General features: G+C 42.6%; 1 protein-coding gene across 1 annotated transcript in view; it reads left to right on the forward strand.

Moving 5' to 3' along the window:
• AGXT2 (alanine--glyoxylate aminotransferase 2) overlaps positions 1–15,920 on the forward strand; it is a 34,551-nt gene extending 18,631 nt beyond the window's left edge. Inside the window, exons 9-14 of the mRNA XM_087927402.1 lie at positions 1,649–1,741; positions 3,737–3,869; positions 6,947–7,035; positions 8,768–8,917; positions 13,007–13,105; positions 15,738–15,920. Of these exons, the coding sequence (XP_087783528.1) occupies positions 1,649–1,741; positions 3,737–3,869; positions 6,947–7,035; positions 8,768–8,917; positions 13,007–13,105; positions 15,738–15,848 (675 nt within the window). The 3' untranslated portion in view covers positions 15,849–15,920. The remainder of the gene's footprint in view (positions 1–1,648; positions 1,742–3,736; positions 3,870–6,946; positions 7,036–8,767; positions 8,918–13,006; positions 13,106–15,737) is intronic.
• The last annotated feature ends 439 nt before the right edge of the window (positions 15,921–16,359 follow it).

Consider the following 16,359-nt stretch of genomic DNA (forward strand, 5'->3'; position numbering starts at 1 on the left):
GGGGACAATAGGATAGGGAGAACAATTGTGCACTTATGCACGCCCCTTACAGACCTCTTAGGAATGGGGTGAGGTCAATAGTGGATAGTTTGAGGTTAAAGAGTGGGGATTTGAGGATGTAACAACAGAGTCAGATAGTGCATTCCAGGCACTGACCACTCTGTTGCTGAAGTCGTACTTTCTACAGTCAAGTTTGGAGTGGTTTACATTGAGTTTGTATCTTACATTGAGTTTTGATATTACATAATATATATTACATAAGGTGTAAAAGGTGACCTCATGATCCCAGATACTAGTGAAACCACAATTGCAATACTGCATCCAATTCTGGTCATCATGATACAAAAAAGACAATGAGAACTTGGAAAGTGTGCAGAGAAGAGCAAAAGGATGATAATGGGCCTGGAGGTTTTAATTGTATGATGAACACTTGAGGCAGATAGCTGTCTTCCAGTACTTGGGGGGCTGTCGAGAGAGGATTGACTTATTGTCTAGGGCAGGGGTGTCAAACTGAAGGCCTGCTTAGACCTGGCCCATGGGGCTACCCTGGAAACAGCAAAGGACTGGCCCACAGAGCCTCTACCAGCAAAAACAGAACGTGGGAGGGCCATGGGAGGTCCTCCTGAGCTCCATTTTTGCTGGCAGAGGGTTGCAGGAGGCCATCATAGGTGAAAACAGAGCTCGGGAGCCCGTTATTGCTGGCAGAGTGCTTGGGCCACCACAGGCACACCCAACACGAGTAATGTCGAGCTGGCTTGAAGGAAATACGACTTCAGCAACAGAGTGGTCAATGTCTGGAATCAGTGGTGGATTCAAATTTTTTTACTACGGGTTCTGTGGGCGTGTCCTGGTGGGCTTGGCATGGCTTAGTGGACATGGCTTGGTGGGCATGGCAGGGGAAGGATACTATAAAGTCTTCATTTCCTCCCCACTGCAGGGGGAAGGTTACCACCGGTTCTCTGAACTACTCAAAATTTCCACTATCGGTTCTCCAGAACTGGTCAGAACCTGCTGAATACCACCTCTGTCTGGAATACTCTACCTGACTCTGTGGTTTTTTTCCCCAAACCCCAAAAACTTTAACCTTAGACTGTCTACTATTGACCTTTCCCCTTTCCTAAGAGGTCTGTAGGGGGTGTGCATAAGCGCACCAACGTGCCTACCGTCCCTGTCCTATTGTTTCTTTTTATTTTTCTTATATGTATCCATTTCATGTATTCTAACTATGTTTATACTTATACCTGTTATCTTATAATCTCTTGACAAATAAAATAAATAAAATAAATAAAACCTTGATGTGGCCCTGAATGAAATGGAATTTGACACCTCTGGTCTAAGGCATCAAAACTCAGGACAAGAAATAATGCATGGAAGCTTGTCAAAAAGAGATCTAACACAGAAGTAAGGATAAATTGTTTGGACAGTGAGAAGCAATTAATCAATGGAATAGGTTGCCTTGAGTTACTGGAGGTTTTCAAAAATAGACCGGGTGACCATTTGACTGGGGTGTAACGAGACTCCTGTCTGGAGCAAGGAGTTGGGCCAGAAAAACCTCCGAGATCTGTTCCAGCGCTATGATTCTGTGGAATTTTCTTCCGTGAAAGGAAGGTCACCATTTCCTTTGATCCTGTCTGTCTGCTTTCTCCAGGGCATAAATGGAGCAATTCAGTTTCCCAAAGGATTCCTAAAGGAGGCTTATCAGTTGGTGCGTGAAAGGGGAGGCCTCTGCATTGCAGACGAGGTGAATATCTGAATGTGACTCCCTTCTCCAAATTATACGTGCAGAGTTTCTTACAAGGACCGCTATTTGAGATACCGTTGGCTGAGGGCTTGGATTGGGACCCTACAAAGCATTTGAAGAGGACTTTGCAAAACAAGTGGGCCTGAGGGAACTACCCCCTCCTACCAGTGGTGGGATTCAAAATTTTTTACTACCGGTTTTGTGGGTGTGGCTTGGTGTGCATGGCAGGGGAAGGATACTGTAAAATCTCCATTCCCTCCCTACTCCTGGGGGAAGATTACTGCAAAATGCCATTTTCTCCTCACCCCACCAACCTGCTTTCCAGCTCCATTCTCCTGTGCAGGGCAGCAAAAGAAGACCCAGCCAATCAGCTGGGACTCAGGAGACAGAATAGCTGGGGGCAGGGCCAATCAGGGTATTTGCTGGTTCTCCGAACTACTCAAAATTTCCGCTACTGGTTCTCCAGAACCTGTCACAACTGACTGAATACCATCTCTGCCTCCTACAAGCAAGGCAGTTGGTGTGTCTTCTAGAAAGGAAAACAAACACAGAACAAACAGGACAAACACAGAACAAAATTTAAACTGAATCCCGAACTTGGGAGAGAAGTGGGTGGTGCTTTCTCCAAGGACTTTACCATACACAGATTTCTGTTTGGAAGTCACTTCTGTGTAAGAACCGCTGACGAAATACTGGCCTGCACGTAGTATATCTGACAGTATATCTGAAAGGTGCTTTTTTCAAAAGGCAACTGGACTTTCTTGGGGTTTTTTTTTTTCTTTGAAAAGATTTCGTTTCACTTCCAAAAATCATCTTCAGAACTTCTTCAGAAGAAAAATCTTCTTCAATGAGAAGTGAAACATTTTCAAAGAAAAAAAAACCAAGTTGCCTTTGGAAAAATAATAATAATAACCATGACCTGGATGATTGAGAATCTCTATCAAACCTGGCAGCAGGGGAGGGGCTGCTGGGGGTTTGCAGGGGTTTGGAAGAGCCCCTAGCTAAGGTTCTGTGCAGTTTGGAGAACCCCCAAATCCCATTCCTGACCCACACGACCCATTTTGGATGCAGGTAAGTATAGGGCCGTGATGTGCCAGCACACGAGCTGCAGGCAAACTTACCTTACTGTGCATGTGCATGCCTCACAGCTGATTTTTGACCTCCCAAAGGCTTGAGGAAGGCTTCTGCAGGCTTCTACAAACTTTGTAGGCCAAAATCTAGACCCGTTTAGTCACTTCTGGTATTTTAGGAAAAACGGGAAGTGACGAAACAGGGCTAGATTTCGGCCTACAAAGCTTGTAGAAGCCTGCAGAAGCCTTCCTCAAGCCTTTGGGAGGCCGAAAAAGGCCTCAAACCAGCCAAAAATCAGCTGTGTGGTGCAGTGCATGTAAGGGGGGTAGGTGGGTGGGGGAGATTGCATGCGTAGGGGACATGGGGGGAGGCGCGCATTGCCTTCTGGATGCTGGCACATGAGCGCAAGAGTGCAAGCACGTGCACAGTTTTTGGCACAAGAGCCTAAAAAGGTTAGCCACCACTGGTATAGGGCATGCACGGAGGCTAGAAGTTCGAGAATGCCAGAAATGGTTCCCATTTCCAGCTTCCAGAAAGCCTCTGGAGCCCAGAGTGGCTGTTTTCATCCTCCAGGAGACTCAAGGAAAGCCTCCGGAGCCCAGGGAGGGTGAAAACGCCTCCTCCCCCGCTGTGGTGCAGGAGGCTGACTAGGCCACACCCACCATGGCCACGCCCACCCAAGAACCGTGCAGAGAACCCTTTGCTAAAATTTTTGAAGGCCACCCCTGCCTGACAGCAAATATAGGCAATTTCCTATCAGAAAACAATTGCCTTAAAATATAGATGCTATTTATAAAGAGCAACTCTATAGCAGGGTGTCCAACCTTGGCAACTTTTAAGATCTGTGGACTTCCACTCCCACAATCCCCTAGCCAGCCATGCTCTAAATCTTTTAAAAGCACCTTTTCTTTGTTCCCTGTGAAGGTTCAGACTGGATTTGGTCGAACAGGCAGTCATTTCTGGGGATTTCAAGGCCACGGTGTCATTCCAGACATAGTTACCATGGCCAAAGGAATTGGTAACGGCTTTCCCATGGCAGCAGTTGTGACTACACCAGGTGAGAACTGCTTTCACGCTTGGAGGGTTTCAGAGTGAACAACCTTTTCATGCACAGGGTCTGGGGGTGCAGGTGAGACCACATAGGAGGTGCAATCACATCAACATGAAAGAAAGGTCAGGTGATTCTCTGTTGGTTTTCTGGGTTCGAGAGGAATTTTGGGATTTTCTTCCCCAACAATTTCACATGTTCCTTAAGGCAACGTTCCCTGCTTCAAAATGGCAGGAGGCCATTTCACAGTTTTCAAAAATCATTTTCCCAGAGTTCTGGAAAGCTATGAAAAAGAATTTTGGTTGCATGTTATCCTTTGCCTTAGCTTTACATTCATTATTTCTAAACATGCATGAGAGAATAAATTTTGCTGGATCAGTAGCATTTTATCTCATATAGAGAAAAATCACAAGCTGAATGGACTCTATAATTGGCCACTGACTCTAATTCTTATTCTCTCTCTCTCTCTCTTATTTTTTTCTCCTTTCCTGCCCTTGTCTCAGCTGGGGCTTATAAAAATGCTGTCACCACAATGTTCTGTTAATAGGATAAACTAAACTGTGATTCATGTATGCTTATGAAATAATTGTGTATTTCTTTAAGAGTTACCCTAACATAACAGATGTAATTTCCAGCTAACAGCAGGTGGCCCACAAAATAATCTTACACTTTTCTTCCATTATGTTCCATCTGCCCACTTTAAATTAAAATAAATGTTTCAAAGATGCTATCAGTTTTTATTCCACTCTCAGTCAACAGAAACTAAACCCCAAAGCCCTTATTCTATTAAATTTTCATATTTCTAGGAAGCAGCCAGTCATAAATTTTATAATCATAAGTTTAAAAATACAAAGATTAAGCAAATATAGTTCAATGACTGAGAAGCTCTACAGACATGGTTGAATGAGGTTATTTAGATCTTCCTCTTTTTTTTGCAGCTCCGTCAAGTCAGTGGTATGAAAATGAACTGGTAGAATTGCAGTGATTGATTGTCGAATAATAATGCAATATTGTAGGGGTTTTTTTTTGATACCTTGACAGGATAAAATAAATGAATTACTTTTTAATACAATCTGGCTTGCTTCTGGTTTTGCAGTGTAAAAAAAAATCCAGTTCAAATGCATAATTAATTCAGGTGAACTGAATGAATGAATGACTATCTGCACCTGGTATTTGCATAAACCAAAAAGACCTTTAGAAAAAAAAATATTTTTAAGTGGAAAGGGCTTTGACTGCATACAAACTTATTCTCCATCTGATCCACTGAATATTGAGAGCATAGGTTCACAAAAGATCTTCTGATGGTAACACTGAGGTTTCAAATACAGTTAGTACTCAACTTACAACTGTAATTGCGACCAGAGTTTCCATGGCGAAACAAAGAGGTTGTTAACCAAATTGCATCCAATTTTATGAGCTTTCTTGACACAGTTGTTAAAAATATCACTGCAGTTGTTAAATGTACAATCTTTAAGCAAATCTGGTTTCCCACTTGTTGACTTAGCTTGTTGGAAGCGAGCTGAGACGATTGCAGCCAATTACATGACCCCGGGACACTGCAAACATCCTCCTATGGTCTTGTTCTGACCTGGCTCCCCAAACATGACAAACCCTCTGAAGTTAACTCAAAGATTCCTTTATTAGGAGCACCAGCAGCCTCAGCAAAAAAAAAAAAATCTCTCTTACAGCAGGCTAACAAGTCCATCCGGCAGAGAAATGAATAGTTGTCTGCCACATCTATTCATCTCCGACTCCTGCCTTTTATCCCCAGAACTAGGGTCAGGCTTTGCTAGCTGCGGTGGCTCTTCTGTCCTAAGGATCGGCCCACAGATTTTTGATCACATGAGTCTGTCATCTACACCTCTATAACTATCTGGTTTGGTTCTGCAACCCAACAGGACAGACACAGACTTCAGAGAGTAATTAGGTCTGCAGAAAAAACAATTACTACCAACCTGCCTTCCATCAAGGACCTGTATACCACACGAGTCAAAAAGAGGGCTGTGAAAATATTTACAGACTCCTCACATCCGGGACATAAACTGTTTCAACTCTTACCCTCAAAATGACACCATAGAGCACTGCACCCCAGAACAACTAGACACAAGGACAGTTTTTTCCTGAACGCCATCACTCTGCTAAACAAATAATTCCCCCAACACCGACCAACAATTTACAAAGCCTGCACTACTATTACTGTTAATCTTCTCATCCTTCCTTTCACCCATCCCCTCCCACTTGTGACTGTAAGTTTGTTGCTTGTACCCTGACGATTTATATTGACTGTTTCCTAGTATGATTTGATTGCTTATGACTATTATTAAGTGTTGTACCTTATGATTCTTTTGATGAATGTATCTTTTCTTTTATGTACACTGAGAGCATTTGCACCAAGACAAATTCCTTGTGTGTCCAATCACACTTGGCCAATAAAGAATTCTGCCGTCTGTCCGTCTATCTATCTATCATCTATCTATCTATCTATCTATCTATCTATCTATCCATCCATCCATCCATCCATCCATCCATCCTCTGCCTACAGATTTCCACTGCTCTTCCCTTCTCTGGCTTTTGTGCATCGCTTGTCAGGCACTGGACCCAGCTGCTGCTCCTCTTCCTCATCAGCCACCTTCAGACCTGGGGGCTGTTGACTCTCCATCTTAGGGCTGACGGACAGCCCAGGCTCCGCCTCTGTCTCTGGCAACCCCATTCCCTCTTCCCCGTGGAGCTCTCCAGTTGCCTTGATGCTGGCCCCGACTTCCATTCCTCCCCTCCTCATCTGATTCCGCAACATGGCCACATGTCTGATCGTTAACGTGCATCTGATCATTAGTATGCATCTCAACATTTACAATACCAGTAAATGCATGCCAGTTGCCAAACACCCAAATTTTGATCACATGATTGGGAGAAAACTGCCCTGTCTGTAAATGGGAGGATCTCTTGTAAGTCACAAACGGTTGTAAGTCAAGGAGTACCTGCATTGCAAATGAAGGTCTCTCTTTTTATGTTTCTTCCAGCTGCTGATCTCTTTAATGCATGACTTTACAGCTTCATTTGTTAAGACTAGTATGTTTTGGTTTTAGAAATTGCACACAGTATGACAGAGAACCTCCACTTCAACACTTTTGGGGGCAATCCTGTGGCTTGTGCAGTTGGATCTGCAGTCGTGGATGTAAGAAAATGTTTTCATTGGTTTTTAGTTATATTATTATTTATGAGCTTTGATAAAATTGCTTTCCTCCCCCCCTTCTTAAATTAAAGGACTTTTGGCTCCCAAAAGGATGGCTTGGTGTGCCTTAATGCATGCAGGTTTAATCAACTTGGCTAGAGATTCTTAATTCATTTCTAGCAAAACGATCTGGAATCTTTTATGTTTTTCAAACATAACTTCCTTCTCTGCTTAAATGCAGGGAAAGCAAAGGCAGGCTGAAGGGTTCCATTCATGCGATAAGCACTAACACTGTGGATTCCATAGAGATAGATTAATGCAGACTATTCATCTATTGCAAATTCCAGTGAAATTAATGGGATGTTCTGTATATGTAGAGAGTCAGTTTGATGTGATGATTAAGGCATCAGGCCAGAAACTGGGAGATGGTGAGTTCTAGTATCACCTTGGGCATGAAGCCAATTGGGTGACCTCTTTCTCTCAGCCTGGGAACAGAAGTGGTGTTCAGTCGGTTCTGACCAGTTCTGGAGAACTGGTAGTGGAAAGTTTGAGTAGTTTGGAGAACCGGCAAATACCACCTCTGACTGGCCCCACCCCCATCTATTCTCTGCCTCCCCAGTCCCAGCTGAACGGCTGGGTCTTCTTTTGTTGCCCTGCACAGGAGAACGGAGCTGGAAAGCAGGTTAGTGGAGTGGGGAAGGAATGGGATTTTGCAGTAACTTTCCCTTGCCATGCCCACCAAGCCACGCCCACCAAGCCACACCCACAGAACCAGTAGTAAAAAGTTTTGAATCCCACCACTGCCTGGAAAGGAGATGAAGGCAAACCACTTTTGCAGGGATTTGTCCAGTTTCCAAGAATTGAACACAGTGGAACAGCAGAAATATATATATATATATATATGTATAATTTCTACTACACTTGACAGCAAGAAAGTTACATATTCTCCATATTGCCAGAGATATTTGCAAAATATTGGGGCCAGTACTTTGGGTGGTTGAAGCTCTACCCCTCTTTTAATGTGGGGCACAAACATTGCATGCAATAAATTTGGATGCAGTAATTGAACACTGAAAAAATTTGAAAATATATTGAGGCCGGACTTCGCCTCAGTTGTACCCCTATTTTAATGGTGGATCCCCTTCCACCCAAAGCCCCTCAATACAGGTAGTCCTCAACTTACGACCACAATTGAGCTCAAAATTTTTGTTGATAAGTGAGAATTTGTTAAGTGAATTTTGCCCCATCTCTTGCCACCGTTGTTAAGTGAATCGCTGCAGTTGATAAGTTAATAACCTGGTTGTTAAGTGAATCTGATTTTCCCCATTGACTTTGCTTGTTAGAAGGTTGCAAAAAGTGATCACATGACTTGGAGACAGTGCAACGGTCATAGTATGAACCAGTTGCCAAGCGTCTGAATTTTGATCACAGGATCATGGGGTTGCTACAAAGGTTATAACTGTGAAAAACTGTTATAAGTCACTTTTTTCAGTGCTGTTGTAACTTTGAATGGTCACTAAATGAACTGTTGTAAGTTAAGGACTACTTGTATTGTATTAAATCAAATGAACTTCAATAGTTTTCCATGTAATGAAGTTGATTTGATATTTTAATCTTTTTTGCCTGGCTATGATCTTATCAAAGTTTTTTTTCTGTCTAATTTTTAAGGCCCCTTTTAGAATTAAATGTACTGGCAATGCTTGATGGTTTCCTTCTATGGTTTTTGTGTATCCAGGCAATAGAAGAAGATGGCTTGCAGAAAAATTGCCAAGAGATCGGAACTTACTTGCTCTTAGAGTTTGCAAAGCTGCGGGATATGTTTGAAAGTGTTGGAGATGTTCGTGGTAAAGGACTGATGATTGGGATAGAGATGGTCAAGAATAAGGTACGGACTGCACTTGCGGGGGTGGTGGCTATAGTGCTTGTCAGGTACTTGCATTGAACTGGAAAGGACAACAATAGTCATCTAGTCCAGTGGTTGCCAAGCAGTGGGCCGGGAACCATTGGTGGTCCAGGAGAAAATTTTGGTGGTCCGCAGAGAAATGTCATCCCCAAAGCAATTAATCCAGGCTGCGCAGAAACACAAGGCTGCGCCGACCACATGGCCCATGGGAATACAAGGCTTGCATTGCTTGCACTGCAGACAACACGAGGTAGTGAGGGGAGGGGGGAAAGGGCGGAGGGGGGGAACTTGCCCCACTCTCCCCATGGGCCTGGCCTGGCCACCAGTCTGCTTCTTTCCGCTTCTTCTTCTGCTTTTGGCTACACGCAAGCAAAGCAGTGAAAGTCTTTCTTTCTCTCCTCCAAAAGTCCGCCAGAAATGAGTCTTTGGGACCCTGCAAGGCATCCTGCTCCAAGAAGCTGCACCGGTGTGGCAAGTCTCACAAAGACTCATTTCTGGCAGAGTTTGGGGGAGAAAAAGAAAGATTTCTGCTGCTTCTGCTGCTTTCCTTGCATGAAGCCAAAAGTCTCTTTCTCTCACTCTCTCTCCCCCTGAGAATGGAGCTGAAGACGGTATCTTGCAATCCCAAATAAAGAATGATTGATTAGTAGGAAAACAGGATGGGGAATTTTCCTGCAGACTTTTGGGGGGATTTTCCCAGGGTCTCTGGTCCAGGGGAATTAAAATTATGAGTTTAGTGATCCCTGAGGTCCAAAAGGTTGGTGACTCCTGATCTACCCCAACTCAGTGCAATATGCTGGAAAACCAATTTGATGTCCATGACAAATGGTTATCTTTAAAAAAAAACACCCAGAGAGAAAACCTATAACCTTTGGATTCTCACTGGAGCGTTCATTATTGTTCACTATTCACTGTGGTATAAATGCTATTGATGGGAAGATTTTCCTTTAAAATCTAATAAATTTGAAACACATGGTTGCTATTTCTATCCCTAATTTTGGGGGGGGGGCAGATCAAACTATTTCTGATTACCTATCTTCCCGGTAGCTTTCCTTTATGTAACTCGCCATGGCTAACATATCATGTTTCCCTTCAGTTTCTTTGCTGTAGATCAGGGGTGTCAAACTGACGTTGTCATGGCGCCGTCACGTGATGTATCGTGACTTTTCCCCCCTTTGCTAAACCGGATGTGGGCGTGGCCAATGTGTGACACATGCGGCCTGTGGGCTGCGAATTTGACAGCCCTGCTCTAGATCAGTGTTTCCAATTTTGACAACTTTAACAGGTGTGGACTTCAACTCCCAGAATTCCCCAAACAGCATAACTCTCTGGGAATTATGGGAGTTGAAGTCCATACATTTTAAGAGTTGTCAAGGTTGAGAAATACTGCTTGGAACTGAAGAGCCAACTCCTTTCTCTCTATCCTCACAGGACATGCTTCGAAGGCCTTGTGTCATTTTTGTTGGCCTCCCCAAACTGGCTCTAAAATATTAATAGACTTCTGGAACCCTAATGCTCAGAATGGTACACAGCAGTGGTGGGATTCAAATTTTTAACTACCGGTTCTGTGGGTGTGGCTTGGTGGGCGTGGTTTAGTTTGGTGGGTGTGGCTTGGTGGGCCTGGCAGGGGAAAGATACTCTAAAATCCCCAATCCCTCCACACCCCACTGACCTGCTTTCCAGCTCCGTTCTCCTGTGCAGGGCAACAAAAAAGACCCAGCCAATCAGCTGGGACTCAGGAGGCAGAGAATAGATGGGAGCGGTGCCAGTCAGAAGTGATACTTGCCAGTTCTCCGAACTACTCAAAATTTCCGCAATCAGTTCTCCAGAACTGGTCAGAACCTGCTGAATACCACCTCTAGTACATAGTACTCCAGGTGTGGTCTCACCAGGCCTGAGCAGAGAAAAATCATTTTCACCATTTATTTTGGTCATTGATCAACAAAATTTAAATTCAACACTAACATTAAAACCATCCTGTTTTGCAAGTCTAATTTACATACTATAAAAATAACTCCATCATAAGGCGCTGGCGCAATATATAATATTAGCACCATTAAGATTATACATATAATTAGGATTATTAAATCCATGAGGAGTGCAGTGCTATAGATCTATGTAATTGGTATACTATTATATAAAATTATATATAATGCTAAAGTGACTAAACATCCAATGATATCAATTCCTACTGCAGAATCAGCAAAATATATATGTGTTTCAGAATGGAATATTAGCTGTGTAATTCTAAAACCACGGTGCAAAAAAAAAAAGATGAGCACATAATTACACATTGAAGCTTGTTTGTAGATCCATCTTCATTCTGGCATTACTGAAATTACGGATATTCCTTGACTTATGACCAGTCGCCTAGCAACCATTCAAAGTTATGACTGACCTACAACCTGGGTTCAAACTTCCAATGGTTGGACCCCCTCCACAGAGTGACATGACCTAACACTGGGTGCTCAGCAACATGGCTGAATGTATGGCCCTTTGCAGTGTCCTGCAGTCACATGACTATGTTTTACTCTGGTTTTGCTGAAAACTGGCACTTTCATTAGTTCACTTCATGACCACGGGTGGCCACTTTATGACCACTACCAAAAAAGGTAGTAAAATCAATCAACCTGTTTTACAACCGTTATGACATATGGTCATAACAGGCAACTTCCATTCGTCATGTGTCAAGGACTTCCTTGACACGGTGAAGGATGCGGTGGCTCATTGGCTAAGAAAGCTGAGCTTGTCGATCAGAAAGGTCGGCAGTTCAGCGGTTCAAATCCCTAGCGCTGCATAATAGAGTGAGCTCCCGTTACTTGTCCCAGCTTCTGCCAACCTAGCAGTTCTAAAGCACGTAAAAAATGCAAGTAGAAAAATAGGGACCACTTTGGTGGGAATGTTGCAGTGTTCTGTGTGCCTTCGGTGTTTAGTCATGTCGGCCACATGACCTCTGAGACCTCTTTGGACAGCACTGGCTCTATGGCTTTGTAATGCAGATGAGCACCGCCCCCTAGAGCCAGAAACGATTAGCACGTATGTGCAAGAGGAACCTTTACTTTTAAGGACTTCCTATGGAATCTTCTTGCAAACACTACTCACTATGGCAATTACTGAAAAATTAAATTTTGTGTCTTTGTGCACGCGCAGACATTCAAAAGCTAGTTTGAATTCTTAATTGCAGAGTATGCATTCCATCAATATATCAATAAAATACAAAATGTAATGCTGGGTATGTCAACATGCAATTCTAAAACCTGTGAAATTGCATGTTAATGTAGCCAACATTACATCTTGTTTGATTAATTGATTAAATCAAGATATTGTTAGACCAATACTCCAATACAGCTCAACAGTCTGGAACCCACATTACATATCTGATATTAACACAGTTGAGAAAGTCCAGAAATATTTCACGAGAAGAGTTCTCCACTCCTCTGCTCCTTGCAGAATACCTTATGCCACCAGACTCGAAATTCTAGACCTAGAAAACCTAGAACTATGCTGCCTTCAGTCCGATCTAAGTATAGTATATAAAATCATACACTGCAATGTCCTACCTGTCCATGAATACTTCAGCTTCAACCATAACAACACTAGAGCAAACAATAGATACAAACTCAAAGTTAATCGCACCAAATTTGATTGCAGAAACTTCAGCAACAGAGTGGTCAATGTCTGGAATCCTCTACCTGACTCTGTGGTTTCTTCCCCAAACCTCAAAAACTTTAACCTTAGACTGTCTACTATTGACCTCACCCCTTTCCTAAGAGGTCTGTTAGGGGATGTGCATAAGTGCACCAACGTGCCTACAGTCCCTATCCTATTGTTTCTTTTATTTTTCTTATATGTATCCATATATTCATAACTATGTTTTTACTTATACCTATTATCTTGTAAGCAATTGACAAACCAAATAAAATAAAATAAATCTTTTGAATGTCTGCATATGCATAGACTCACAACATAAAAATGTACTTTTTGTGATTAATGGATATGTATTTTCTTTCATGCTTTCCTTTTTAAAAAAAAAATAAGGTGGTTAAACTGAAGTCTAAATTTTCTTCCTAGGAAACTTGTGAGCCACTTCCAGCTGAAGAGATGGACCAGATTTGGGAAGACTGTAAGGATATGGGGTTGCTGATTGGCAAAGGAGGAACGCATCTCCAGGTATTGTAAATGTTGAGAAGCCTATTAAGCCTGTGACCATAGCCAGTTCTTTAGTAGACAGAAGGATGCCTCATGCTGAAAAAAAACTAATGATATGCATATAATAAAAATGCAGTCCTTGACTTACAACCATTCGTTTAGTGAATTTTCAAGGTTATAATGGCACTGAAAAAAGTGACTTATGGCAGTTTTTCACACGTACGACCATTACAGCATCCCTGCCTGGACTCCGTCAGTTACCCCTATTTAAATCATGAGTCTCAAGCCAGACTTCCAAAGTTTAAAGAAGATTTATTAGGAGTAAACATGCCAGCACTGCCTGGGTGTAGCCGACTCTGAGACACATAATTCATTGTAACCCTTGACCCTGGTTTTCCCCCCCACCTCTTGGGTGTATCGTAATTCATATTCACCAATGGGACATATTCATAGCCAAGAGTCATCAATCATGCTCTCCAGTTAGAATTTTGTGTGACAGAAACTTCGGTCACCTAGATACTATCTTTGAAAACATCTATGGAATGCGAGCTGCCCACTGCTCCTCCCTCCCTTTCTGTTGGCAACTCTACAAAGACCATAGAAATATTTTACGAGTTGTCAGTCCCCATGATCATGTGATCAAAATTTGGACTCTTGAAAATTGGCATGCATTTATGACGGTTGCAGTGTTCTGGGGGGTCACACAATTATCTTTTGACAAGCAAAGTCAATGGAGAAGCTAGATTCACTGAACAATTAACACATGCAGTGATTCCCTTAACAACAGTGGCAAGAAAGTTTGTAAAATGGGGTACAGAATTCACTTAACAACTGCCTTGCTTAGCCGTGAAAATTTTGGGCTTGATTGTTGTAAGTCAAGGACTACCTTGTAAGGTGACAAGTATTCCTCTGTAGGTATTTCAAAAGGCTGAACTTTGCCAGGTCGACACCAAGTAACATTTAGGATGGTAGAGAGCGATTTCAATCTCACCCCAGCTCCGGTGACATCGTCATTCTCATGGTGAGGTCATTGGAGCCGAGGTGAGGTTAAAATTGCTTTTCACCATCCTCATCTTAATGACATAAATGAGGGAATAGAAAGGGAACTTACCACATTTGCAGATGATACTAAGCTGGCAGGAATAGCTAACCCCCAAGAAGATAGGCTCAAGATCCAGATGGATCTTGGCAGACTAGAACACTGGGCCGTATCAAACAAAATGAAATTCAGTGCAGAGAAAAGTAAAGTCCTACACTTAGGTAAGAAAAACCAAAAGTACACATATAGACTGGGTGAAACCAGGCTCAGTAGCAATAACTGTGAGAGGGATCGTGGAGTCTTAGTGGACAGTCAGCTGAATAGAGCCAGCAGTGTGCAGTAGCAGCCAATAAAGCCAATGCAACCCTAAATTGCATTAACAGAAGGATACAGTCAAGATCAAGGAAAGTACTAATACCACTTTATAAAGCCTTAGTAAGACCACACCTGGAGTACTGCATCCAGTTTTGGTCATCACATTATGAAAAAGATGTTGAGACTGTAGAAAAAGTACAGAGAAGAGCAACCAGGATGATTAGGGGACTGGAGACTAAAACATATGAAGAATGGTTACAGGAACTGGGCTTGACTAGTCTAGTAAAAAGAAGGACCGGGGAGACATGATAGCGGTCTTCCAATATTTGAGGGGCTGCCACAAAGAGGAAGGGGCCAAGCTATTTTCTAAAGTACAAGGAATAATAGATGGAAACTGAACAAGGAGAGATTGAACCTGGAAATATGGAGAAACTTTCTGAAAGTGAGAACAATCAATCCATGGAACAGTTTGCCCTTGGAAGTTGTGGGAGTTGTGGGAAGGAAGGTCTCAAGTGAGAGACCTTCAAGAAGAGATTGGACTCCCATCTCCTACTTGGGCAGGGGGTTGGACTAGATGACCTACAAGGTCCCTTCCAATTCTGATTATCTGTTAAATTACTCATCCAGACCTCAAAAAAAAAAAAAAAAAAAGGTTTCACCCAGAGAGGAAAAAGTTTTGCCAGCCCTGATAGAAACAATGCATTACTGTCAAAAAAGGAACATATACTGTGTGTGCATGAAACTGCACCTGATATTTGTTTCCAAACCTGCTTGTTTTAGGTATATTAGCCTGTGCATGGTAACATGGGGAGAGAAATACAGGCAGTATTCTCAACTTAGAATCATAACTGAGCCCAGAAGTACTGTCATATGTCATGCTGGTCATTGTCACAATGGGCGCTTTTTTTTTTTTTGCAGAAAACCAGAAATATTAATTTCTGGCAAAAAAATATTGTGAATCAGCCTTGCAACCACATGACACTGTAAATATGGGCTGGTTGCCCAGCACTATAAAATGATTGCATGAGAAGGGAAGGGGCTGGTTGTAGCTATCTTTTTTTTTAAATTGTACAGCTTGCAAAATAAATTGTAGAGCAGGACCATACAGATGGACCAATAAATTTAGCTTGTGGTAGGCTGGAATTGTTTTAGCTTGGTCCATCCCCATCCTTTGCCCCTTAAGCGGCGACTGTACAGTAAGCTGCTCTGTGATTATATCTATGACCAAAACATCTCTACTGATAAATAAGTTTTTTCTCTGTATAACATTTTCCCTCTTTTTTTTTTCTCTTCCCCAAGACGTTTAGAGTTAAACCTCCAATGTGCATTACTAAAGACGATGCAGATTTTGCAGTGGCCGTCTTCCACGAAGCCTTAATAAGACATATGAAAAGAACAGCCGAAATGTAGACACACACACACACACACACACACATTCCTGAGATGCACTGGACTCACTGTAAATAAATCCATGAACCAACACTCCTTGCCTGAAGCATTGATTTGTTGGAAGGATTATCCTTCTGGGTTCAGTTCCAAGTGGGGAAAAAGACACTGGAAACATGGAGGCTGTTTAGAAAGATGGTTTAATGGTGGACAGGACCACATGGCCTGGAGCTCCAAAGAAGGAAGGGATGATCACATGCTTCAAGGTGAAGGAAAAGAGAAGGAAGGACCAAGATGCTGAGAGACCCTTATATACCCTCTGTTGGGCCCCACCGTAGTGTTTCCTATTCCTGTGCAAGAAATGTATCCCATTGGCTGTCAGATTCCCAGGGGCGGGGGTCTTAGCTAACTTTGTAGGCTTTGTCTGGACCACATAGCTTCACCTGAGTTCCAGGCTTGGTTGAGCTTGCTGGATGATGTAATGAAAAGGGCTTTGGGCAATTTCTATAGCTCTATCTGGAGATCTTTGTTATGT

Source organism: Pseudonaja textilis, chromosome 2, assembly GCF_049901715.1.
Source record: "Pseudonaja textilis isolate UNSWEBS1 chromosome 2, rPseTex1.2, whole genome shotgun sequence".
NCBI lineage: Eukaryota > Metazoa > Chordata > Lepidosauria > Squamata > Elapidae > Pseudonaja > Pseudonaja textilis.